This window comes from Talpa occidentalis, unplaced genomic scaffold, assembly GCF_014898055.3.
Source record: "Talpa occidentalis isolate TD23 unplaced genomic scaffold, MPIMG_talOcc4v2.1 talOcc4.11, whole genome shotgun sequence".
Taxonomy (NCBI): Eukaryota; Metazoa; Chordata; class Mammalia; order Eulipotyphla; family Talpidae; genus Talpa; species Talpa occidentalis.
This window is the reverse complement of record NW_023601104.1, coordinates 30,808,830-30,834,263: the sequence shown is the minus strand read 5'-3', so window position 1 is coordinate 30,834,263 and position 25,434 is coordinate 30,808,830. Positions and strand designations below refer to the sequence as shown.

The 25,434-nt window shown below is 39.3% G+C and overlaps 2 protein-coding genes across 2 annotated transcripts in view; both read left to right on the top strand.

The window, feature by feature from the left end:
• The window catches only part of LOC119239577 (integrator complex subunit 14-like), a 30,530-nt gene extending 21,405 nt beyond the window's left edge, over positions 1-9,125 (top strand). The window contains 4 exon segments of the mRNA XM_037504154.2: positions 2,286-2,588; positions 4,427-4,519; positions 5,982-6,088; positions 7,305-9,125. Of these exon segments, the coding sequence (XP_037360051.1) occupies positions 2,286-2,588; positions 4,427-4,519; positions 5,982-6,088; positions 7,305-7,395 (594 nt within the window). The 3' untranslated portion in view covers positions 7,396-9,125.
• A 3,666-nt stretch (positions 9,126-12,791) lies between these two features.
• On the top strand, positions 12,792-23,250 carry LOC119238756 (programmed cell death protein 7-like). Its single transcript, XM_037502744.2, is given in 6 exon segments — positions 12,792-12,855; positions 12,858-13,672; positions 15,882-16,020; positions 19,860-20,096; positions 20,364-20,451; positions 22,096-23,250. Coding segments are annotated over 6 exon segments (1,467 nt in total). The 3' UTR covers positions 22,220-23,250.
• Positions 23,251-25,434: the final 2,184 nt, after the last annotated feature.

Genomic DNA, 25,434 nt, shown 5'->3' with positions numbered 1-25,434 from the left:
TTCATTTTTCTTGCCCAGTTTACTGAAGCTAAATAAAAGGCTTAAGTCTGTGGCCCATGCCTATGGAGTCTCTCGTAAGATTACTGCTGACATTCACAAATGGAGGGAAGCAGTTTGTAGACTGAGAAAAGGGCTGTTGATCCCACCTAGTTTTATAGGTGTTTCTTGAACATTCTTAAAAGCAATGACTTTAGGGCCTCCCCAGTGGCGCAGCGGTTGAGCTCTGGGTTGCGAAGCTGCCCGCGGCATCTGCAGCACCTGTTCAATCCCCGGCTGCTCCCCGGCCACCGAGGAGGGTCCCACACGGCGCGCAGACTTCTCCTGCTGCCCGCTGCTCCCCTCAGCAGTGTGCTTCGGTCCTTCTGCCTGCTCTGCTCCCCGCTCTGGCTCTGGTGAATTCTCTCGCCCTCCTGCGCTTCTGACTGTACCCAGGGCTTGCATAAATAAATAAATAAAGATAAAACTCCAATCAATCAATCAATAAATAAATAAATCTTAAAAAAAAATAAATAAAGCAATGACTTTAATTGGAACTTATTTCTTCATAGCCTCAACATACTTGCCCATTATCTATTTGTTATTTATTATAATAAAATGTAATGTCACGTAGAGGTAAGAATCCCAAAATACACCTGTATTTTCCATGTTTGTGTTTTACATAACAGCTAACCATAAACAATTACTTTTATGAAACACATAATATCCTACCTATCTGACTCTACCATATATCACCTCTGCTAAATTTTTGCTTTAAGTTTCCTTGGTCTTATACTAGTTTAAGTAGCAGGTTAGTAGTAGAGACAGAATGATATTGGTAGTGAGATGATTGTGATAATTCTTTTGCATAGCCTAGATTAAAAAATACTTATGCAACTACCAAGCCACTTAATGCTATTCCCTTAGTGCCAGACCTTATTCAGCATGGGTCAGGTTAGGATTTTATTTTTTATAATTTGTTTTTGTTACATAAATTCTACATAATTAGCCTAACAAATTAGAAAGAAGAAATAATTTCTTGTGTATATGAGAGAGGAATATGACTTTATATTTCATATTCTGTAATCTAAGGCAGAGGTCATAATCTGATATTGATTTGTAACTAGTAGACCTAAAAAGAATTTTAAACTAGAAACATGTAGGGAAGACAGTTAAAAATAAAGAGCTCAGAAACATGTAGAAAGAAGGTTTACATCATAGTTCTTAATTAGAAATTAAGTCACTTCATTAGCTTTGAACTGCTTAATGAAAAATAGGGAGAAATCATGAGTTAAAGTTCTTACTACTTGAAAGACGAAATGTATAAGGTTTCAGGGGAGATAGAGATTAAAAGAGTGTCACAATGATCTTTCTGAAAAGAAGATAGATAAAAAGAGAGTCATTGGCAGAGATTTCTAGAGGATTAACCACATCTTTGTAGTTATTGTTATTGTCAACCCTTTCTGAAAATCAGGGGTGTGATATTTAATAGTATTACTCTATTCTAAACGTATAATACTGCTTGCAATCCTCAGTTTCATTTCTCTTGTCTTTGCTCATGCCCTCTCCTACCTCAACCTAATTGGCAAATACATGTTCATGTTGCCTCAGTCTGTCAAATGGTCATGCATTTCTTCTGTGAAGGCATTCCTGACTATCTCCTACCCTCCCTGTCTATTACATGCCTTTTTCTTCCTGTTGGCTGTCACAGTTTTCCTGTACAGCCTGATACTTTAATGTCTTCATGTGTTCAATCTCTAAATGAGCACCTTTAGGATAAGCGTTTGTATCCCAGTGTCTGAAATAATGCTTAATGAATGTTTATATATGTAATGTGTATATATATATTTATTACTGTGTATGCTTATATATAATAAATGTTTCTTGATATTAGCTAAAGCAAGATCCATACATCTTAAAAACCAGCCTTGTGCAGCAAAGTTAGCATTCTTGTTTCATGTCATACTAGTATATTCTTTATTAAATCTAAATTATTCTAACAAAGTTTGATGTATGCAGCCCCATACTTTAATAGAATGCTTAACTGTGGTTTAAGATACTTGTGGAAAATCTCCTTTTATAGTGGTTGTTTATCCATTCTGAAAGCAGATAGTCCAAATCCTGGCTTTACCACTTGCAGCAGTGAGCGCTTGTTCAGGTACTTAACATCTCTAAGCCCATGTCTTCATTTTAAAATGTGAATAATGATAGCACTTCTGTTACAAATACCGCATGAGACATGCATGAAAAGTACTTAGTACAAAGCTACTTCATTCTATTATTTATAATATCAATCATTTCTTTGGCAGTATCTTGGATTTGGAACACCATCTAATCTGGGAAAAGGCAGAAGGGCTGCAGCTGCTGCTGCAGACCTGGCCAATCGAAGTGGAGAATCAAATACTCACCAAGATATTGAAGAAAAAGATCGACTATTACGTCACGTGGAAGCTAGAGATCTCATTGAATTTGGCATGATTCCTGAGTTTGTGGGACGGTTGCCTGTGGTAGTTCCTTTGCATAGCCTCGATGAAAAAACACTTGTACAAATACTAACTGAGCCACGTAATGCTGTTATTCCTCAGTACCAGGCTTTATTCAGCATGGACAAGGTTAGATTTTAATTTTTCATCCTTAGTTAATTTATGATGGTTTTTTAGTGATTGTAATTGTATAAATTAGCATAACAAGTTAAAAAGCAATAATGCTCACCTGGAATACCTGCCTATTCTTTGCTAAATGTGGATCTAGGAATCAAGGAAGGAACATTGTCCTGCTTTAAACTTAGATTTATTTTTTTTTCTTAATTGAGATCATCATAGCAACAAAGCTCAAGGATCTAGAGAAAGAAATTATGCCAGCAATGTGTCCCCAGCTCCTCAAGCCAGACACACAGGATTATCTTTTCAGCCAAGATACTGTAAATGCTTTGTTGTGACAGACTGTGTATATGTTTATATACTTTTGCTTAACTTTTATTAGCTCCCATATCTGCTCTGCAGCTGGACACTTGGAGGTCACCCAAGTCCATACAGTTAATCAGATAGCAAATGTTTTGGGTTATATGAACTTAATGTCTCTGTCAATAGTCTCATTTCTGTTGCCGCTATATCAAGTCAAACTGCTATCATTCTTTACTTTGACCCCTGAATTGGTTCTCAGTCAGACTGTCTCAAGTTTGACTCTGATCACCAGTACCAAAATATCTATCTTCCATTTCCAGAATGGATCTCTTTTAAATTACTGAGCACAGGGCTTCCCCGGTGGCGCAGCGGTTGAGCGCTGGGTTGCGAAGCTGCCCGCGGCCTCTGCTGCGCTGGTTCGATCCCCGGCTGCTCCCCGGCCACCGGAGGAGGGTCCCACATGGTGCGCAGACCTCTCCTGCCGCCCGCTGCTCCCCTCAGCAGTGTACTTCAGTCCTTCTGCCTGCTCTGCTCCCCGCTCTGGCTCTGCTGAATTCTCTCACCCTCCCGCGCTTCTGACTGTACCCAGTGCATGTATAAACAAACAAACAAACAAATAAATAAAACATGCCTCTATTAAAAAAATAAATAAATAAATAAATTACTGAGCACAGTGCCCAGCAAATAAATATTGAGTTCTTAATAAGTATTAATTGAATGAATAAACACAAAGCTAATTATTACTTCCCTCCATAAAGTCCTTCAGTGGTCCCCAAGTCTTATTAAAATGCTCCCATTTTGATGCTCCCTTAGCACTGTGAATACACAGTGCTAAATGCAGATTTGCTAATTTGTCACCACCCCTCGAGGGCAAAGGTGGTATCAACTCATCATTCAGTCTTTAATATGTAAACACTTAAGGTTCAGTAAATGTTGAGTTAACATATAAAATCCATGTTAATCTAGAAAATCTCTGAGGACTAAGGACAAATTTGTGATTCTTAATACTGATAGTTTCTCATAGGTTAGTTGATTGGAAGTGCTTCTTGAGGGCAAAATTCTAATGCACCATGAGAAATAATTACCTCACTTGAATTTTATTTTTTCTAGAGGTAGACGTTAGAGTTAATACCAAGAGCTTGTAAATCTGATGTTCCAAAGTATTTTGATATTTTTTGTATATTAAGTTCTCAATAATTTGAATTTCACTAGTTTGAAATTTGTGCTAATTTAGAAAGACTTGTTTAAAGTTTTGCCTTTGGTCTAGAGGATGAGAGGGTTAATAACATTCTTTAAAATGGGATTATAGGTCCCAGTGGATATTTCTCTAGGAAGGAGGTGATATTCTAACCAGTTAGGATCTGTTTCTAAGTATTAGTTAATCAGTATACTTGACCCTTTGGTGGAACAAATTTCTTTATCTGTAAAGTCAGGACATTGGACCACTAATGGTGTTAGGCAGTAATTGCTAATAGGTCAAATGCTGTATTAGGAAAATATCATCAATTATTACCCTAAATTCTCATTTCTTTTAAATCTATTTGTAGTGTGAACTGAATGTTACTGAGGATGCTTTGAAAGCTATAGCCAGATTGGCACTAGAACGAAAAACAGGTGCACGAGGCCTTCGGTCAATAATGGTAAGTTGGTATTATTACATAAAAACTAAATTATTGTTGTGTCTGACTTTTGAGACTATCAAGCCTTCCTGTTTTTGTTTTGGAAATAAATCCAGAAGATGAGCTTAATATTTCATAGGTTTTTAATGTCACTGTAGATTGTGTTTTATTTCTTTCGAAAAAAGGAATATTAAGATGTAACAAATGATGTGTACATAATACAATTAATGAAATAGAGAAAATCAATTATCATGTGAAGGAAAATTTCAGGAAATTCTACAAGGGCCTTAATCTGACTAAGTAACCCAGAGCCTCTTCTCAGACCATTGACATCTTCATTCTGGCTTGTTTGTTTGAAATTAGAGATACTATGACATTTTACTCCTAAATTCTACAATATGTATAAACTCACTATTTTTATTTTCATGAAAATCCTAGAGACTCAACCTATTTTCAGCTACTACCTATTATCTTCCTGAGATTTCCTGTCCCCTTTCCTCCCAAACCCCACCGGGTCTGGCGGCACAGTGGGTTTTTGTTTTCCTATGTGTTCCCAAAGGAAGCACATTTTTTGGGCCTCCCTGGTGGCGCAAGGGGTTAAGACATAGCACTATGAAGCTATCCACAGTCACTGCAGCATGAGTTCAATCCCCTGCCAGGGAGGTGACCCACATGGCGCAGCAGACCTCTCCTGACTTGTCCACTGCTCCCCTCAGCAGTGTATTTCTGTCAATCTGCCTGTTCTGCTCCCCACTCTGTCTCTGGTGAATCCTCTCACCCCCCCTTCTGGCCTGTACCCCAGTTCTTATATGCATAAATAAATAAATCTTAAAAAAAAGAAGCAGCACATTTTTCTATTCTAAGGATTTTACTGGTAAATATTACTTCTGATCTCAATAGGACTTGTAGATTAGAGCTACACATCTGTTACAGATAGTTTGAAAATATTCTTTCTAATAAAGACCTGACTTCAGCTGTTACTGATTAATGGCAGATTTATAGACATACAAACTAGAAGAATAGGTGATAGTTGACATTTTAAAAAGAAATTTGATGTATTCAGCCAGTATTTTCCTTTAGATGGGATATAATCCAGCCTCTGCATGTATGCAAAACTAGTTTTCTTCAGTGAACAACTTTAGATCTACTGTAGCACTTAAGAGAAATGCTTATTTGAAGAATTTGGTACAGATAATTTAAGATTACATTAATTTCAAAGTAAGGATTACCAGTTTACCTCCTTGGTGATAGAATATGCCAGGAATGTTATAATGACTTTTCTCTTAATTTAATTAGATGCTATTTTAATATGAAGAATATGAAAGGTTTTACGCTGACTTTTTTCAAAATTTAGTTCTGGTTACATCATAGGGACTCAATAATATTTGTTGAATTAATGAATTTGATTGGTAGCCTATAGAATGCAAGTATTTTGAATGTATCCTCAATTTTCATTATAACTAATTACTTTTAATCTCTGTAGGAAAAGCTGTTATTAGAACCAATGTTTGAAGTTCCTAATTCTGATATTGTTTGTGTGGAGGTTGACAAAGAAGTGGTAGAAGGGAAAAAGGAACCAGGATATATCCGGTAAAGTATATTGTCAAGCTAGAACACGTCTGAAACTAAAGATCAGCTCTTGATTGCTTTGGTTTATTAATCTATCATAAAATATACATATAAAAAACCTTATATTCATAAAGGAAACAATAATCTCTTAATTTCTGTAGGAAAATTTTCCAATTTTGATCTATAAAATAATCGTATTTATAAGCCTTTTTGAAAACTGATATTCAGAGTTAGCCTCCACTTTTTTCCCCTAAGGAAGAAGTATCAAAGGAGACATGAAAGTAATCCATATGAAAAGATTTAAATGAACTACTTATTCTCTAATCATGGCTTTCACCAGACTGGAACTTTGTTGACATAATTTTTTCTCAGTTGTATCATATCAGTTGACAAACTTGACACATCTTTTGCTGCTTTATTCCAGGGGCAAGCAAACTTTATTCTTGTTAAGGGCTGAATATATAATTTAGGGTCATAGACTCTATATTGTGGTTACTCAGTACAGAGTTCATAGCATAAAAGCAACCATAGACAATTCATTAACGAATGAACATGTCTGTGTATCAGTAAATCTTTATTTCACAAATAGGTGATTGCGTTTTTATTTGGTCTGCGGGCTATAGTTTACTGCCCTCTTATCTGTTCAACAAATATTATGCAGTACTTGACATTAATGTTAACCTACAAAAAATTAGCTTTCTGTTTTAACTAAATAACAAAGTATGTTGTTTTATGTTTGCTTATCTTCTAATATAACTTAGAAGGCAGTGATTGATTCTGAATAACTTTAGTTATTCAAAAAGACATACTTTGTTTTTATCGTTTAATAAAAATTCATATATGACTTTAAAGGAAATTGTGGTTCTGATCATAATTTTGATGAATTTGAGTCAGGTTAGAATTAGTCAGAAACTGTCAACATCTTTACCATAGACACGTTATGTGAAGCATTTGAGTTGAAATATTAGATTCCTTAGAAACTGATTTTTTTAAGCCTTCACAACTGAAGACTTGTCATTTTATTTCAGTAGTAAATCTGTTAGGGAAAATGTTAAGGAAATTACTTGGAACTCTTGAATGTGTGGTCTAAAATTTTTCCATATTTCACCCCTAAGCAATCTTAATTATTAAAAAGTGTGTGGTTTTTCTAACTATGTGGATTAATTTATTATTTTGCATCTAGAAATCATGCTTATCCCTAATTAAACAAAATAAACATGGTTGGCTTTCATTATAGAGCTCCAACGAAAGAATCATCTGAAGAGGAATATGACTCTGGAGTTGAAGAAGAAGGGTGGCCTCGCCAAGCGGATGCTGCTAACAGCTAAACTGTCAGACTTCTGTCCTGTATATAAAGCTTTTCCTTCCTTTGTTTAGGATCATAACTGTCTCTACAGTCTGACATTAAAAGCATTGGATCTATTTTGGATATCATACATGGTCAGAAACCTTTAGGATAAAAACAGATCATGTATATTATGTAACATCACATTGATTTATACAGAGGACATTATGTAGACTTTAATGACAGAATGTTAAGAGAAAACAATGTACATTATTTTGGTTGTTTTTAAAAAATATGCTTTAACAAAATTCTTAGGAGTTCTTTTAAGCAATGCAGGTATTGCAATAACTGTGGATTTTACAATAATGTTACTCTACAAATGGGAAAATAAATTCTTTAAAATTGAAGTTTGGGAATCTTAAGTTTAACTCTTTTTTACCCATATTTGTTTCCTGAAAACATGAGAACTCTGTTCACCTTAAAAAGTGGAACAGGTGGTTTCCAAGTAGTTAAAACTTTGATGGGAAAAGTACCCTGGAAAAACTTTGATTTGTTTAGCTGTATTCTTAAGCCTAATGCATGACACTAACTTCCCAATTGGTACGTTCAAAAGGTCATTATCTTGTTGACTGTCTGATTTGCTATCTTTATACCATAAATGAGCAGATGGAATTGAAGTATGCCTTGAATCTTCAGGAAAAGTCTATACATCTAAAAGTAGCATGCACCTTCAGTCATGGAACAGCCATGTGCTGAACTAAATAAAAATCCTATTACTGTGCACTTACTTGAAGTACCTAGCTAGTTTTGTTTTGTTTGATGCTGGATATTTCTTTGGCTTCATAGATCATTAAAAAAAATCTGTTTGCCGTCACAAAAATTAATATACTCACACTAAAAGTTACTAACCGTCATTATATAACAAACAGTAGGAGAAATTTGGAGGACGTAAAAATAAAAATTACTGGATTCTTAAATATTAAAGTATTTGGGTGCTTTTAAAGTTATTTTATTTCCCTCTATAATGTTGATACCAGTCTATATTATTTATTTAGTTCAACCTATTTGAAATTATTTAAATCAGAGTACATTCAGATATTTGTTTTTCTTTTTTGGTTTTCAAAATTGAGTTTTCCTATTATTCCCTTGTTCTTAGGAAAAGAACCTGAAGGTATTAGCAAATTCTAAATCCTATTAATGAAGAGTTGGACTTTCTATGATGTCATAAGAGACTTGCGATATCTATCTCTGTAAGGTTGAGGTAGGACCAGAAATGCACTTTTGCAGAATGTTTAAGGCTGGCTGCTAATAGTATAGAACAGAAACAGGTATTCTTCTTAGTCTCCCTTATAATGGTTAAAGTTCTGCTCAGAAAGAACTTGTAACTGTTCATTATCTTTTATTGCATCATTTTCCTTTTTGTAGAGTGAAAATTGGTGTGGCTTCTAAAATTGGTGTAGCTTCCAGAAATGGACTGGGAGACATTATAGTCACGACGACTTAGATTTGGTTTTGGAAGTTATTAACAAAGCATAATTGATGTTTTTAAATCAAACACAACTGAGTATAACTACAATTTGTATCTTGAAACTTGTTTTGCCATTTGAATAAAACAAAAGGAATAAATGAAAACCAGTGTGGTGTGTGTCCATAATGCAGTGCCATTTTTAAAAGGACACAAATGTCATGAGCTACTTTATTCTAATGATTGGTTAATCCTGTCACTTTTATATACCTCCAATAAATTCTAGTCATAGATTCCACAGACAGAAAGTGTTATTAAAGTTTATGTTGAACATTTATTGAAAATCCTTACTTAAATGTCCTGAATGGGTCCTACAAGAGGAACACCGATCAAGGTTTTCAAGAAACTTGCTATTTAGTAGGGGGAGCAAACACAAACTTTGGTGCATTATAATTATGGAAATGAGGTAGGTAACTGGTGTGAGGTCTCAAAAGTTAGTGATCCTAATAGACCTGGGAGAAAAAGTAGGGGTTTGCCAGAAAGGAATAATGAGATTAAAAAATCTCAGAGATGTGACACAAGTAGGGGGTTTTAGGAGTTGAGAAATAGGCAGTATGACTTTGTTATTGCTCTAAGATGACCATTTTGATAGTCTCTCTGTTCTCCATCCTGCTAAAGACTTTGCCTCTTACTGAAAAACTATCAGAAGATGGAATTCATCTTCCCACTATCAAATCTATAAACCTACCTGCTTCAGCACCCAACCTTTCTCTCCAGCTATAGCTGAAGTGTCTCTCATGTAAACTCAACCACTCCACATTATAATGAGGTAATCCATCATCCCTTCATTTCTCAAGACCTTTAGTTATTTTGTTAGTATCTCTACCACATTTTTGGTCCCCTCCCGCCTTCCAAATCCCCAGCAGTGTCTTAAACACTGCCTGGTATTTCCTGTGCTATGGCAACCTACCCCAAGCTTATTTTTCACTTACACCATAAGTTCTACAAGGGCAAAGACCACATAACATATAACTAGCACTCATTACAGTGCTCTACATATTTGGTGTTCCATATTTTTTTTAAAAGATTTATTTATTTATTTATACAAGCACTGGGTACAGTCAGAAGTGCGGGAGGGTGAGAGAATTCACCAGAGCCAGAGGAGAGCAGAGCAGGCAGAGTGACAAAGTACACTGCTGAGGGGAGCAGTGGGCAGCAGGAGAGGTCTGCGCGCCATGTGGGACCCTCTCCAGCGGCCGGGGATTGAACCGGCGCTGCAGAGGCTTCAGGCAGCTTCGCAACCCAGCAGTCAACCGCTGCGCCACTGGGGAGGCCCTTCCATACTTTTTTAAGCAAGTGACAGAATGTCTTATATGTCCAGCTAAGGTGTAATTTTGTGTGGAAAGTAGTAGACGTTAGTTTAAACAGGAGAGCTGGACATCATTAGCTGTGTGGTGTTGATTGTTGGGAAGCAAAGGCTCTGAGGAAAATGTAAGGAAACATCTACTCAAGGACATTTCTCCAGCACTTGCCTCTCTATCCATCAATTTCTTTCTAGTATCATCATGAGATAAATAAGCAAAACCCAATTCCCTTCAACCCATATCCCCCTCCACAGCAAAACTAAATGTTGGTCTTGCTGTTTCAGTCCCATTCCAGGCTCTGATTTTGAGGGATGAGAAGCTGTTGGAAGATAAATTTTAGAAGACCACTTTGATTGCAGTATAAGCGACAGCCTGTAGAGAAGCATGAGAACTGAGTCTCCATCTAGAAAAATATATCCAGATCTTACCTAATATTAAGATTAAAAACCAATGCTTTTAAATATTAGATTATTACATAATTAATATATAGGATACATGGTTACAAAGAGTTTCTGAGAAATTTAAGAGTTCCCTTGGGAAGTAGGGCCAGGTTCTCGGATTAGTTCCTCTCATGGTGTGAAGTTGGACTTTCATACAAGGGATCATCCATAACTAATTTGAAAAGAAAATGATGCTGGAGCAGTTGGATATGGGAGGGGAAAATTTGCAGGGAACCTCTACCTAAGCCTTACACCATATGTAAAAAGTAACAAAAAATAGACAGAATTAAATATAAACATGAAATCTTTAAAAGCACAATAAAAATTGTAGGATCATACTAAGAGTTATTTTCTTAGACTTGACTCCAAAAGCATGATCCATAAAAGGAAAAACTGGTAAGTTGGACTTCATTAACATTAAGAACTTTTGCACTTGGCAAAAAACAAAACAACAAAAATTCTGCTAAAAGGATAAAAGGACAAGCTATAAATTGAGAGAAAATATTTGTAAGTCACAAATCAGTAAATAATTACCTAGATTATGTAAAGAACCCTCAAAACCTAGCAGTTAAAAACCAAACCATCCAATTAGAAAATTGGCAAAATACAAACACATTTCAACAAAGAGGTTATACAGATAGCAAATAAACACATGAAAAGATGTTCAACCAATTAGCCATTAAGGAAGTGCAAATTTAGTGGAGTATGGTGGAAGGCTGGGTTCTTTGGTGGTGGGTATGGTGTGTGAACACCAAAAGAGAGTTATCCTTAAAACAGAAACGTTGTTCAATGTTACCTCAAAAAGATGCAAATTAAAACCACAATTTTTAGATTATTACATACCTCGCAGGATGTCTAAAATGAAAAATAGTCAAGAATGCAAGAAATGCAGAGAAATCGAATCACTCATATATTCCTGGTGGGAATGTAAAACTATAGTTACCATGGAAAACAATTTGGTAGTTTCTTTAAAAACTAAACATGCAACTGCCATGGACTCAGCAGTTGTGCCCCTGGGCCTTTATTATTTCCAGAGAAATGAAGGTTCATGTTCATAGAAAAATCTGTATACAAATGTTTATAGCAACTTTATTCATTACAGTACCTAAATGGAAACAATCCAAATAACCTTCAACAGGTGAATGATTAAACAAAGTGTTACATTCACACTTTGATTACAATATATAGAACACTGTTGATAACACTGATTCACTCTAGTGAATCTCCAGAGGATTATACTGAATTAAAAAAAAGTAAATCCCCAAAGTTATGTACTGTATGGTTCCGTTTATGTAATTAAAAGAGAAAAAGTTATAGAAATCGAAAACAGGTTAGTGGTTCCCAGAGGTTAAGGAAAGAAGTAGGTAATATTATATAAGGGCAAGTGTAGGATCAGGGAAGTTATGGAAAGAAATGTTCTGTATGGTACTACAATTTTACAAGCTGTTACCACTTAAGGAAAATGGATAGAGTACATAGAATCTCCCCGTATTACTTCTTACAACTGCACAGGAATGTACAACCATCTCAAAATAGTTTAATTTTTAAAATCTAATTATGTGACATGGCCTTCTCTCCCTGTTTAAACCTTCCAATAGTTGACTACTGTTCTTAAGACCGTACAATAGATCCTTCTCATGATGATCTCCGCCCATCTTTCAAGATAACCAGGCTCCGTTTCAGGCTTTTTGTGCTCCACCCACACCGGTATTCTTTCAGTACCCCACTAGACATACTCCTATCTACTCAGGAAGCTTGGCAACGCCGGTCCCATAAGAACTGTTTCCCTTCTGTCTTCTTATTTCCCCTCCCCCTTTTCATTTCACTCCTACTCACCCTCCAGACCTCAAACGAACCTTCCCATCGTTAGGACGAGCTTCCTCAACCTCTATGATTAATGTGTTTTCTATACTAGACAGGTAGTTCCACGAAGAGAGAAACTGTATCTGTTAGCGTCACTGAAAGCGAGCAGCGAGTTTCGCACTGAAAATGCTCATTAACGACAGTATTTATGACTCGAAGGACTGAATGATCGCCCACACTCGCACAGGGGCGCTCTGAGAGCCGCGACAGACCCGCGTCGCGCTTGCTACACGTCACTTCCTCCCGGAAGACGCTCTGGCGGCGCCGCTCAGATTCCTGTCACGACCAGACTCCCTCAGCCGTGGCCATGTCCCTGCCGCCCTTCTTTGCCCCGGGCCGCCCGGGCCCGCCACCCCCGCAGCCGCCGCCCCCGCTCCTTTCGGCTGTCCGCCGCCGCCGCTGCCTTCCCCGGCTTTCCCGCCGCCTCTTCCGCAGCGGCCGGGGCCCTTTCCGGGGGCCTCCGCCCCCTTCCTCCAGCCGCCGCTGGCTCTGCAGCCCCGGGGCCCCGCGGAAGCCTCCCGCGGGGGCGGCGGCGGCGGCGTCGCCGGTAGCGGCGCCTTCTACCCGGTGCCGCCGCCGCCACTGCCCCCGCCGCCACCCCAGTGCCGGCCCTTCCCGGGGTCCGACGCCGGCGAGCGCCCGCGGCCGCCGCCCCCAGGCCCGGGGCCGCCCTGGAGCCCGCGCTGGCCTGAGGCGCCCCCGCCGGCCGACGTGCTCGGGGACGCGGCCCTGCAGCGCCTGCGCGACCGGCAGTGGCTGGAGGCGGTGTTCGGAGCCCCGCGGCGGGCCGGCTGCCCGCTGCCCCCGCGGGCGCCCGCTGGGCCCAGTCTCGGCGAAGTGCGCGCGCGGTTGCGCGGGGCTCTGCGCCTGGTGCGGCGGCTGCGCGACCTGGGCCAGGCCCTGCGCGAAGCCGAGGCCGACGGCGCGGCCTGGGCACAGCTGCACGCCCAGGCCGCGCCGCTGCGGGCCGAACTGGCCGAGCGGCTGCAGCTGCTGACCCAGGCCGCCTACGTGGGCGAGGCGCGGCGGAGGTTGGAGAGGGTCCGGCGCCGCCGGCTGCGGCTTCGCGAGAGGGCCCGGGAACGCGAGGCCGAGCGGGAGGCGGAGGCCGCACGAGCTGCGGAGCGCGAGCAGGAGATTGACCGCTGGAGGGTCAAATGCGTGCAGGAGGTGGAGGAGAAAAAGAGGGTAAGAGCTGCAAGTGGTGTCGGCAACCTGAAGGGACTTGAGGCATTACGCTGCCATTTCCCAGGACTAAGCTTCACTTTCCTCCTCTGTAAAATAGATACCTTGCCTTTCCGACTTTATTAATTGCAAGTTAATGATGTACCGTGTGCACCACAGATGCTCTAGGTGCGCTATATAGCCGTGTAAACACAAAAGCCTAGAATTACACAGTTGTTTTAGAGAGGACAGATCTCTCTCTGCTCAAACTTTCTGTCCACTTAACGTTCAAGGCTAACAAGTATCACAGTTCTTGTGTCTTGTGCTGTTTTAGGTGACTTTAAGGATAGAAAATAAGAGAACTTGAGGTCTTGCCTCAAGGAACATATGCCCTTATTGGCTGCTGGGGCAGTAGTTATGATTTGCCCAGGATTATTTTGCTCTTAAGTTATAAACAAATCTCCAGGTTCATCGGTGGCGTTTTATTTTTTTATTTTAAAGATTTTATTTTTATTTATTTATGCACACAAGAACTGGGATATAGGCCAGAGGTGCAGGGCCAGAGACAGAGTGGGGAGCAGAACAGGTGGATCCACTGAAATACACTGCTGAGGGAGCAGGGGGCCAGACAGGAGAGGTCTGCTGTGCCATGTGGGTTTTTCTTCCAGGTGGGGGTCCAACTTAAACTGCAGTGGCTGGCAATAGTTTGATGGCACTGAGACTTTTAACTCCTGTGCCACCAGAGAGGACCAGCAGTGGAGTTTTTGAGCACTTTTGAGTGTACACACACACACACACATTATGCTACATCTTTACAGACACCATATCTTGAATTTTCCATATAATCCTGAGTTCTAGGTGGTATTGACTCAGTCTTACCAATTAGGAAATTGAAGCATAGAGAACTAAACTTGCCAGCACACAATTGGCCTGTGGCAGTTTCACTCCTGATTTGAGCCCTGGTTGTCTGACGCCAAACCTGTTGATCTCAGGCTGTCAGTGAGGGCCTGGGTGAAAGGAAACTGGTCATATAGTTTAAGTCATTCTCATTCTTTTTTTCCCTCTGGATACTTTTCCTTATCCCACCACTCTCCACAAGAAGCTAGTTTCCTCCTTCCTTATGTCTGCTACAGCCCTAGAGTCTGATATAACACCCCTATGTAGTGCATTGATAGTAAACTTTGTCTTCACACCCCCAGGGATATCAGTCTTTTAAAGAAGAATGCTTGGAGAGGCAAGGCCTTAATCTGAGGGAGTTTGTGTTGATTCAGCAGAGGGCTCATTATGTGAAAGTGTGGGGTACTGAGAATAACAATGAATAGGACGTAGACCTCGTACTTGAGGGACATGGGTTCTCTGGGGAATCGTGTTAGCACCACAGCATGGTGAGGATTTCAGTTGTAGGTGCAGTAGGAGCTCAGAGAAGGAAAGTCTAACTGAGAGAAAGTATCAGAGCCCCTTCCTGGTGATATAGTGACATCTGAACTGAGTGTTGAAGGAAATAGTCAAAGTCAAGGGAAAGCAACAGGGCCAGTTCCTGGCATAGGGAGTAATACAGGCATAAGAGTGAAATGGCATGCTGTGGTTGTAATGGTGAAATTAGGGATACTTAGTTGACAGATGGGAAAGAAAGTTTTAGGTAAGAGAGTTCTCCCTACCACCTATGTGAGGGTTGTAGGCAGAGACTCATGAGTAGTGGCTTGAAGAACCAGAGTTATTTAGTCTGTGTATTTGTGAACCAACTTAAGAAGTGGTCTTCAGCTATCGGTGGAAAATATCCTTGGGCCTGAATCTTTAGAGCAGTGGGGCACAACTGCAGAGATTGTTACTCAACATTGTGGAGTCCTGGGCCTTTCCAACCTCATTACTGCTAGTTTGAATCTTTGGGGTCTGCATTTTAACAAGAAAACCCCAACTTAATAAGGCATTTTGGAGGCATATGTTCCTTTAATTACACTTTGAGAAATTCTGAGGAAGAAACAGATGAGTGCCCATGTGGAAGCTGCAGAAAGGCGAGATTCTCCTTTAAGATGAGGGTTGTATCATCAGTGAAGGGGCATTACCCCTTGGCTGGACTAGTTGTGTAAAGCCCAGGAAATTGGGATGTAGATCCAGTAGTTTCTCTGAACGCTAGGACTGCGTGATCATCTGAAATCTCTGCAGGCAGCTGTTCTCTGTTGTAACATTTTACAACAGACCTTATGCAAAGTCTCATGGACTCTTTCTCCTCCAGGAGCAGGAACTTAAAGCTGCTGCTGATGGTGTCTTATCTGAAGTGAGGAAAAAACAAGCAGATACCAAAAGAATGGTGGACATTCTTCGGGCTTTGGAAAAGTTAAGAAAACTCAGGAAAGAGGCCGCAGCAAGGAAAGGTAACTGTAGCTTTGCATTTCTTCCTCTGTCCCCCCTTCCTTTCTTTACCATACTGTCTCTCCCCAACACACACTTTTTAAGGAAAAGTGCTTGATAATTCATTATTTCTACCCAATAGGGTAAGTAGGCTTGTCAACAGTACCTCAGAACTTTTGAAGCAAGAAGTCTCAGAAGATGTTTAGCCTTTAGTAGCCAAGTTGAAAAGAGAGGCAAGTGTGGGAACCCACTGTGCTGTCTTCCCCTTGACTCATCATTCCTACCGCAGGCATTCCTGGCCACACTTTTCTGAGTGAGGTTGTTGTAGCTATTCTATTCTTATTTTGTGCTTCAGAAAGTGTCTGAAACTTGTCATGCTCCCTCATATATTTCATGCTCCCTCATATGAAACACTGAAGTTTGAAGGTATGGATGGTTGGATGGGACAGGGAGTGCTATGCAGACTGCATGGATGTCCCCGCCTACCTGCATGTCACTTTTGAACTCAAAAAATCGCAGTGGTTCTGCTTTTCAATATAATACTGGAAGTCCTAGCCAGAGCAATAAGACAAGAGAAAGACATCCAAGGAATCCAAATAGGAAAAGAAGAAGTCAAACTATCACTATTTGCAGATGATATGATAATATATGTAGAGAACCCCAAAATCTCCACAGAAAAACTAATTCAACTCATCAATCAATTCAGTAAAGTGGCAGGATACAAAATCAACACGCAAAAGTCAGTAGCCTTCCTATACACAAACAATAAATCTGAAGAAGAAGAAATCAAAAAAACCACCCCTTTTATTATTGAAACAAAAAAATCAAATATTTGGGAATAAATCTAACAAAAGAGGTAAAGGACCTATACAAAGAAAACTATAAAACACTGTTAAAAGAAATAGAAGAAGACACAAAGAAATGGAAAGACATCCCCTGCTCATGGATTGGAAGAATAAACATTATTAAAATGGCCATCCTACCAAAAGCAATATACAGATTCAATGCTATTCCAATCAAAATCTCAATGGCATTCTTCAAAGAAATAGAAAAATTATTGATGAAATTCATATGGAATCACAAAAAACCCCGAATAGCCAAAGCTCTCCTGAAAAAAAAAGAAGGGAATGGAGGCATCAGACTCCCAGACTTCAAACTATACTACAAAGACATAATCATCAAAACTGCATGGTATTGGAACAAGAACAGACATACAGACCAATGGAATCGAATAGAAAATCCAGAAATAAACCCACAGATTTATGGTCAACTAATCTTTGACAAAGGAGCAAAGACTATGCATTGGAGCAAAGAAAGTTTGTTCAATAAATGGTGCTGGGAAAACTGGGTCGCTACATGCAAAAGAATGAAGCTTGACCACCACCTCACACCATACACAAAAATCAACTCAAAATGGATTAAAGAACTAGACATAAGACCTGAAACCATAAAATACATAGAAGGAAATATAGGCGAAACACTACGGGATTTGCACATCAAAGACATCTTTACAGACACATCACCCAAAGCAGTGATAGTGAAGAGAAAGATAAACAGCTGGGACTACATCAAATTAAAGAGCTTCTGCACAGCAAAAGAGACAATAACAAAAACAAAGAGAAACCCCACCAACTGGGAGAACATTTTTGCACCCAACACTAATGATAAAGGACTGATCACAAAAATCTGCAAAGAGCTGATGAGACTCAGCAACAACAAAGAAAATAATCCAGTCAAAAAATGGGCAGAAGAGCTAAAAAGAAACTTCTCTGAAGAGGAAATGCAAATGGCCAACAGACATATGAAAAAATGTTCAACATCACTTGTCATCAGGGAAATGCAAATCAAAACTACCATGAGATACCATCTCACACCAGTGAGAATGGCACATATTAAAAAAACTAGCAACAACAAATGTTGGCGAGGATGTGGAGAAAAAGGAACTCTTGTGCACTGTTGGTGGGAGTGCAAACTGGTCCAACCACTATGGAGAGCTGTGTGGAGATTTCTGGACCTACTAAACATAGAGCTTCCATATGATCCAGCAATTCCACTCCTAGGTATTTACCCAAAGGACACAGAAACATCAATTCCAAAGAGCACCTGCACTCCTATGTTTATAGCAGCACTGTTTACAATAGCTAAGCTTTGGAAACAACCCAAATGCCCAAAAATAGATGACTGGATCAAGAAGATGTGGTACATATATACCATGGAATATTACTCAGCATTCAAAAAAGATAAACACATGCAATTTGCAGCAACATGGATGGCACTGGAAGGGCTCATGCTCAGCGAAATAAGCCAAAAAGAAAAAGAAAAATACCGGATGGTCTCACTCATAGCAGGAATCTAGAAAACTTAAATAAGGGACCAGGAAAATGAATATAAGAAAGTGAAAATCAAAATCAACAAAAAACTATGAACCAGAGACACTTTTTGGGGGGTGGGGGGCGGGAGGGGAAGGATTGGGGTCAGAATGGGGCGTTTGCAATTGTATGGGGGAATATAAAAATAAAATTTAATATTAAAAAAAAAAAAAATCGCAGTGGTTTCTTGCCTTTAGAGGAGGTGTCAGACACCATAGCCAGGTGTCTGACAAAGTTTGTTCCAGCCATGCTGGTTCTAGACATTTCCCAGTTGTGCTTTTTATTTGCCTACCTAGACCTTTGCTCTTATCAGTACATTTGTCTGGAGGTCCCTCAGTTTCATCATTATAATTTTAAGCTCTCACTATCCTTCAAAAACTAATGGAGATAACAGCATCATCATCTTTGACCTAGGCTGAGGTGGCCACCTGGTTTTTGTCATTTGCATTTCTCTTCTTCATTTGGTCCACATACTGCCTTATTTAGTGAGTTCTGTACCATTGGCATTCACCAGGAATATTTGAGGGTACACAAATTAACAAGTTCCACTATCCTTTTGTGGCTTAAAATACATGAAAACTGTGATTCTTTCAAACCCTTAATGTTAAGTTTTGTGATGTGACCATTGTACTTTCAGCAAGCCTCATTTACTAGCTAAGTGATTAGCTTCTGCATGCCAGACTTCAGCGTGGCTAATTTCAACTCAAGTATCAAGATAAGATAACTCCATTGTAGTACATTATGAATTTTTATGAATCAGAGAAGAGTTTGCATCTACTGTCACTATCCATATCTCTTCTCTACTAGAATGTAAAATATAAGGACTATTTAATGTTTTCCTATCCCATGGCCTCCATGAGGTGAGTAGTCAGAGTAGTCATTAAACTTTTCCCAAGTGAATTCAGCAGTAAACATTCTCAATGTATTAGTCTTCTTCACTTTGGAGGAGAAAATTTTAGGAAATTTTACTTACTGTAAAAGTAAGTAGTCTCTATGGAGTTAAAATGATTTGGTATCTAGCTGTTCGCTATATTGTATACTTAAAAAGAAAATTGGCAACTTTCTAACTTCTCTCTTCAAGTCATAAAAGTCCTGCAAATTCTAAGCAGATTCATGCTCTAAGTCTGGCGTTGAGTCTGCTCCTTAGAAAACAGATTTAGGGATATGAAAAAGGCATGTCAGGGGCCTCCCTGGTGGCACAGGGGGTTAAGCACAGCACTGTGAAGCTATGCACAGCCACTGCAGCACGAGTCCAATCCCTAGCCGGCCAGGGAGCAACCCACATGGTGCAGCAGACCTCTCCTGACTCACCCGCTTCTCCCCTCAGCAGTGTATTTCAGTCAGTCTGCCTGTTCTGTTCCCCATTCTGTCTCTGGTGAATCCTCTCACCCTCTACCCTATACCCCAGCTCTTGAATGCATAAATAAATAAATCTTAAAAAAAAAAAAAAAAAAAAGTCTTGTCTAAATGCCATTTGAATCTCTTTTCTGTAGGAGTGTGTCCTCCAGCCTCTGCAGATGAAACTTTTGAGCATCATCTTCAGCGGCTGAGAAAACTTATTAAAAAACGCTCTGAACTCTATGAAGCTGAAGAGAGGGCCCTCAGAGTTATGTTGGAAGGAGAACAGGAGGAAGAGAGGAAAAGAGAATTAGAAAAGAAACAGAGAAAAGAAAAAGAGAAAATTTTACTTCAGAAGCGTGAAATTGAGTCCAAATTATTTGGGGATCCAGGTAAGTTCCTCTGTAATCAGTGAAGAAAAGGAGAATACTAGAGTGACAGCTGTTTTCCTCATGGATGATCTCAATTTAAGCTGAGAGGTGGTGGACAACAAGTGATACTTTCACGATTTGAAATTCTAAACTATGTCATGAAAATCATGGGTCAACATGAAACACATCTGATCATATCAGAATCATAGGCTTAGTCATCTTGGCTTGAGAAATACATTCTAGATACCAAGCATGATAACGCGGTATTGTGCTGCTTTTCTTTTACAGATGAGTTCCCGCTCACTCACCTCTTGCAGCCTTTCCGACAGTATTACCTCCAAGCTGAGCACTCCCTACCTGCACTCATCCAGATAAGGTCAGAGTGAAGCTCTTGGTGTTGCCTTTTGCTTAGGTAGCAAGAAGCAGTTGATGAAATGCTTACATTATTACAGTCTATTAATTTCTCTTTTTAAAAAATTCCTAATGGTTTACATAAAGTTTCCAAGTTTCGTGGATATCATGAACATCTTGTTTAGTTCTCCTTAATCCTTGAGAGTAGATGTCTCTGTTTTAATAGGTGAAGAAACATAAAGTCAGGTTGTGACTTGCCCTTTTGTGTTTCCCATGCAATAGCTGTTATGCTGATTGAAAGCATTGACTTCCTTTTCCTAGCTCTCTCCTGCTGCTAAACAGACCAAGGGTATTTGCCTGTGGAAACTATTTAAGATCCATGTTTACTGTCTTACTGGGCAAAGCTGAGAGAGCTAGAAATGAGGAGTGTTATCTTAATCTGAAGCTACTAATGATTTGGGTGTTTTGCAGCTCTGTGGGTCTCAGTTTCCTTAGCTAGAAAATAAAAACGGTGGACTAGAATGTCACCTTCAAACTTTAGCAGTGGTATTCTTCTCAAATGCAGGTTATTTGTTTTGTTTCGTTTTAATGAGTATGTACAACAAATAGAAGGAATGAATGTGTTCTGCAAGCACCTTAAGTCAATTGTTGACAGGAAGTATTTTGTTCTTTCTAGAAACCCTCTTACCCCCTGGGGCCCCCCCCCCCCAAAAAAAAAATCTACTTGGGGCCTAGGGGGTTCTTCAAAACTTGGTTTAAAAGTCACTGAACTAAATGATCTCTGAGTTCTTTGCAAAGCTCCGACAATGCTCTTTAGCATACCAATTTTACATTCTGGGAAAAGTATATTTCTGGCCAGTGTACAATTTTAGCTTTTAAACAGAAGTGCAGTCACATCTCATTGCTTGTGGTAGCTATGTTCTGTGAAATTGCAAACACTGAATTAGAGCATTCTGAACTGCTACTAATCTTGAACTCAGTCCTTAAGGGAATGCAGGGTTAGGTTCTTGTGAGCCTCTGCTGCAACATTTTCATCAATCAATCAGTGCATAATATTGTTTTCTCTGTATTTCTTTTTAAAGAGACCTTATTTAATAATACTATTGATTCATAAACATTGAACTCATGGCTGACAGTACTATCACTCGTGCCTGAATGAAGTCTCTGTAACATATATTCTCTGTAAGGCACATCGTAGCCTTCTTATACTAATCAGCACTTCACCACAGATTTGGGAGCCATTTTAAACAGCCAGATCACCAATAAAAAGCGTAAGATTTGAAAAATATGATACTAAATTGATTTCAGAAAGAACAGTTGTTTATAGCATGAAAATAAGAGGTAGATTATCCTTTTACTCTACCTCAACTGGAAACATGCCTGTCATAAGTGACAAAAACATCACTAGTAGTGATTTTGGTACTACAAATACATTTTAGTGAGTAAGCAAATTTGTAAATACATAGTCTGCAAATAATGAGGATTGACTGTCTATTCATTATGTGATTATCCATAAGGTTATAAATTCTTTAGTTTTTACCCCCCATGAAATGTATATAATTGACATCAGTTATTTGAAAGCTAAGTTTGGAAATAGAATACTTAGTTCTGAACATCTTGCTTGGAATAAAACAGGAATAAACAATTGTTCTACAATGTTCTTATCAAGGCATGATTGGGATCAGTACCTGGTGCCATCTGATCATCCCAAAGGCAACTCCGTTCCTCAAGGATGGGTCCTTCCCCCGCTCCCCAGCAACGACATCTGGGCAACCGCCATTAAGCTGCATTAGTAAAGATGCTGAGTGTGGTCCAGCCAAGGCTCTCTCCAGCTCTAAGTACTAGTGATGCTGCCTTCATGTGCTGTATACTAAACTGCAACCTCTAAACTCCATGTGGCAGTGTCCTGCCTAGAAGTTACATTTTCCTTCAGTGCTCTGTCCTGCCTAAAGGTGCCTCTTGAATCAGGAGATTAATGTGGTTCTGTAGGAAAGGACCTAGGTGAACTGTGTTTATTACTACAGACAGTGGCCTTGGTTCCCTGAATTTGCCTCATTTTTGAGGGGCTTGGTCCTGGTCATTTGTTAATTTACTCTTACCTTCCTTGTGTGGTTATGGGTAAGTATACTGAATATACACTTCACACTCAACACAGGGTGTGTATAGGATAGATTTAGCATCCCTCCCCCCAGGACTGAATGTAAAGGCAAGCTTGATACAAAATCTCCTTACCCTTCCTACCCTGAGAGCTGCCTAACCTCCAGGAAGAAAAGTCAAAAATGCTTTTTCTTTCTTACTTTTTGGTGCAGCTTGAGAGGCTCCCAGCTGGAGCCAGAAAAGCTGGTGACCTAGTGTGGTGCTCATATGGAGAATTTTGAAGCCTGAAGAATACTTACATCCAAACAGGTTGTGTTTCGGTGGAGGATTGGCTACATTTCCCCATGTTAGAAGGATGCTAATGAAAGCACCTGTATTTAAGTTCCTAGAGGTTTATTTCAGAATACCCATGGATAGAAATTTATATTGCTATGGGAGTGGAATACAACTTCAGTCAGTCATATCACAATATGTGGAGTATAGCCCCACATACATAGTGGAATGTTCTTAGGAACTCAACTTCCAAAAGGTGGGGGAGAAGCAGATGAAAATAATAAAATTTATTTTTTTATAGTCATTAATAAATGCTTTTGTGCCTGGAGATGATCAGTCATATAATATGTTATTTTGTTTTGTTTTGCTTTTTGTCATTTATTGTGTTATTTATGTTCCCAAAGAGCTAAATAAATGTCATTTTTATTTTCTAGTTTGAGCCTTTGCTCCTAGTTTGTTGCCTTCCAAATCACTACACATACTTTCACATTGATAACACATTTCACTCAAAATTCAAATGTATTTAATAGGTATTTGGTATAGGAAGGCAAATCTCAAGTGTTGAACTTTGCCTGCAGAGTTCAGCCCTGGATAAGCAGGAAAGGATACCATCAACTTTGGAAATTATTTGATATAGTTGGAAGCTCCTGGGTAAAAGGACTTTTGTTCCTTTTCTCTGGTTTAATCTGCACCGTTAAATTTACATACTACTCATACAGATAACAGATGGGCTGTGAGGACAAGCACTTCTCTAACGTGTGTCTAAGCTCATACATCTTAAAACTGATGTGATAAACTTCATGTAAAATCCATGGTTCTATGTGCCCATTTGTTATATCTCTACTATTTGCTCTCTGTGAGATGCAGCTAGAGTAGAGATAAAAGATGAATTATATAATGTACACTTGGTGTTCAGAAAGCATTGCCACTAAGGTGTTTGCCTTGGGGTGTCTGATGGGAGCAGGGAGTGTGAAGTAGGCACTGGGGAAAACTGGCCACAGACCCCAAGGAGAAGAAGGCAGTTAACCCCAAGTGGAAAAATACTTTGATTTGGCTTCTGCGAGATTTTTTGAAGGTATTAATTGTGTTCAATTTTTGTTTTGTGGATTTTTTCTGGTTTGTTGCTTCGGGTCGCGGTGGTTATAGCAGCCACTGATGCTTCGGGTTGTGGTTGCAGCAGCCACTGATACTTAATGGGTTAGAAAGACTAGAATACAAACAATGTCATTATCCCACAACCCTTTTTTTTTTTTAAGTTTATTGTGGAAATTTTCAAATATTCCAAAGATAATAGTATAAGAATTTTCCCCTCATATCCATAATAACTCATGACAAATCTTGATTTACCTATACCTTCACCATTCATTCTGAATTATTTTGAAGCAAATCCCAGATACCAAATTACTTCATATTTTAGTATATAACAACAATTTTTAAAAATTTAACCATCATGCTTAAAGAAATTAACAACTCCTTAATATCAAATATCCGGTGTCCAGATTTCTTTATCTCAAAAATGTGTTTTATACTTAGTTCAAAGCAAGATATAAATACACATGTCGCTACTGGTTAGTATGTCTCAAATTTCTGATAATCTGCAGGTGTCTCTCCTGTACTCTCTCTCTCCCTTGCATTTTATTACTTGGGGAAATGTAAACATTTTTCCTGAAGAGTTCCCAGTCTGATTTGGTAATTGCATCCTTGTGACAGCATATTTCTCTCTCCTCTAGTTCCTGTAGTGATTAGAAGCTGTGCTGTCCAATACGGTAGCCATATTTAGCTATTGGGCAGTTGAAATTCAGAGTTTGAATTGAAACTGAGTTTGAATTGAGATGAGCAGTTACGCATGTGGCTCATATTTTTGGACAATGCTGATCTAAAGACTTGATCACATTTAGATGAGAATTCTCTGGTAAGAATATTTCATAGGTGCCCTCCCTGGTGGCGCAAGGGGTTAAGCACAGCGCTGTGAAGCTAGCCGCAGCCTCAGTAGTACAAGTTCGATCCGTGGCCAGGGAGCTACCCACATGGCGCAGCAGACTTCTCCTGTCTCGCCTGCTCGTCTTCTCCTTTCTTGCCTCCCCTAGCAGTGTATTTCAGTGGATTCACCTGTTCTGCTCCCCACTTTGCCTCTGGTGAATCCTCTCACCCCTGCAACTCTGGCCTGCACCTCAGTTCTTGTGTGCATAAATAAATAAATCTTAAAAAAAAATATTTCATAGGTGTACTCCAATTCAGGAGGACTAAGGTCTAGTTGTCTCTTAGGATTTGAGCAGTCAGTAATAATCAATACTTAAATTTATTCATATGCAATTGCAAACAGTGGGGTTTAATTTTGCCATTCTTTATTAGCTGGAATACTTATAAAATTAAACCTATCCCTTTAACTATATGGTTACCTGAAAGTACAGTGTGTATAGGAACAAGAGATAAAAAAATGTAATCTCCTTTATTTTCAAAATAATGAGCTGATTCCTAGCATCCTCCAAAGTAAATTTGTTTTTTAAGTATCATGAACTTCAACCTAGACATGGTTGGTCTTGACTCACCTTTGGCCTATGACTCCTGCTTCTCAGTTCCTGAGTTCCCACTCAGTCCCAGTATCCTATCCAACTTTATCTTGTACATTTCCTGCTCC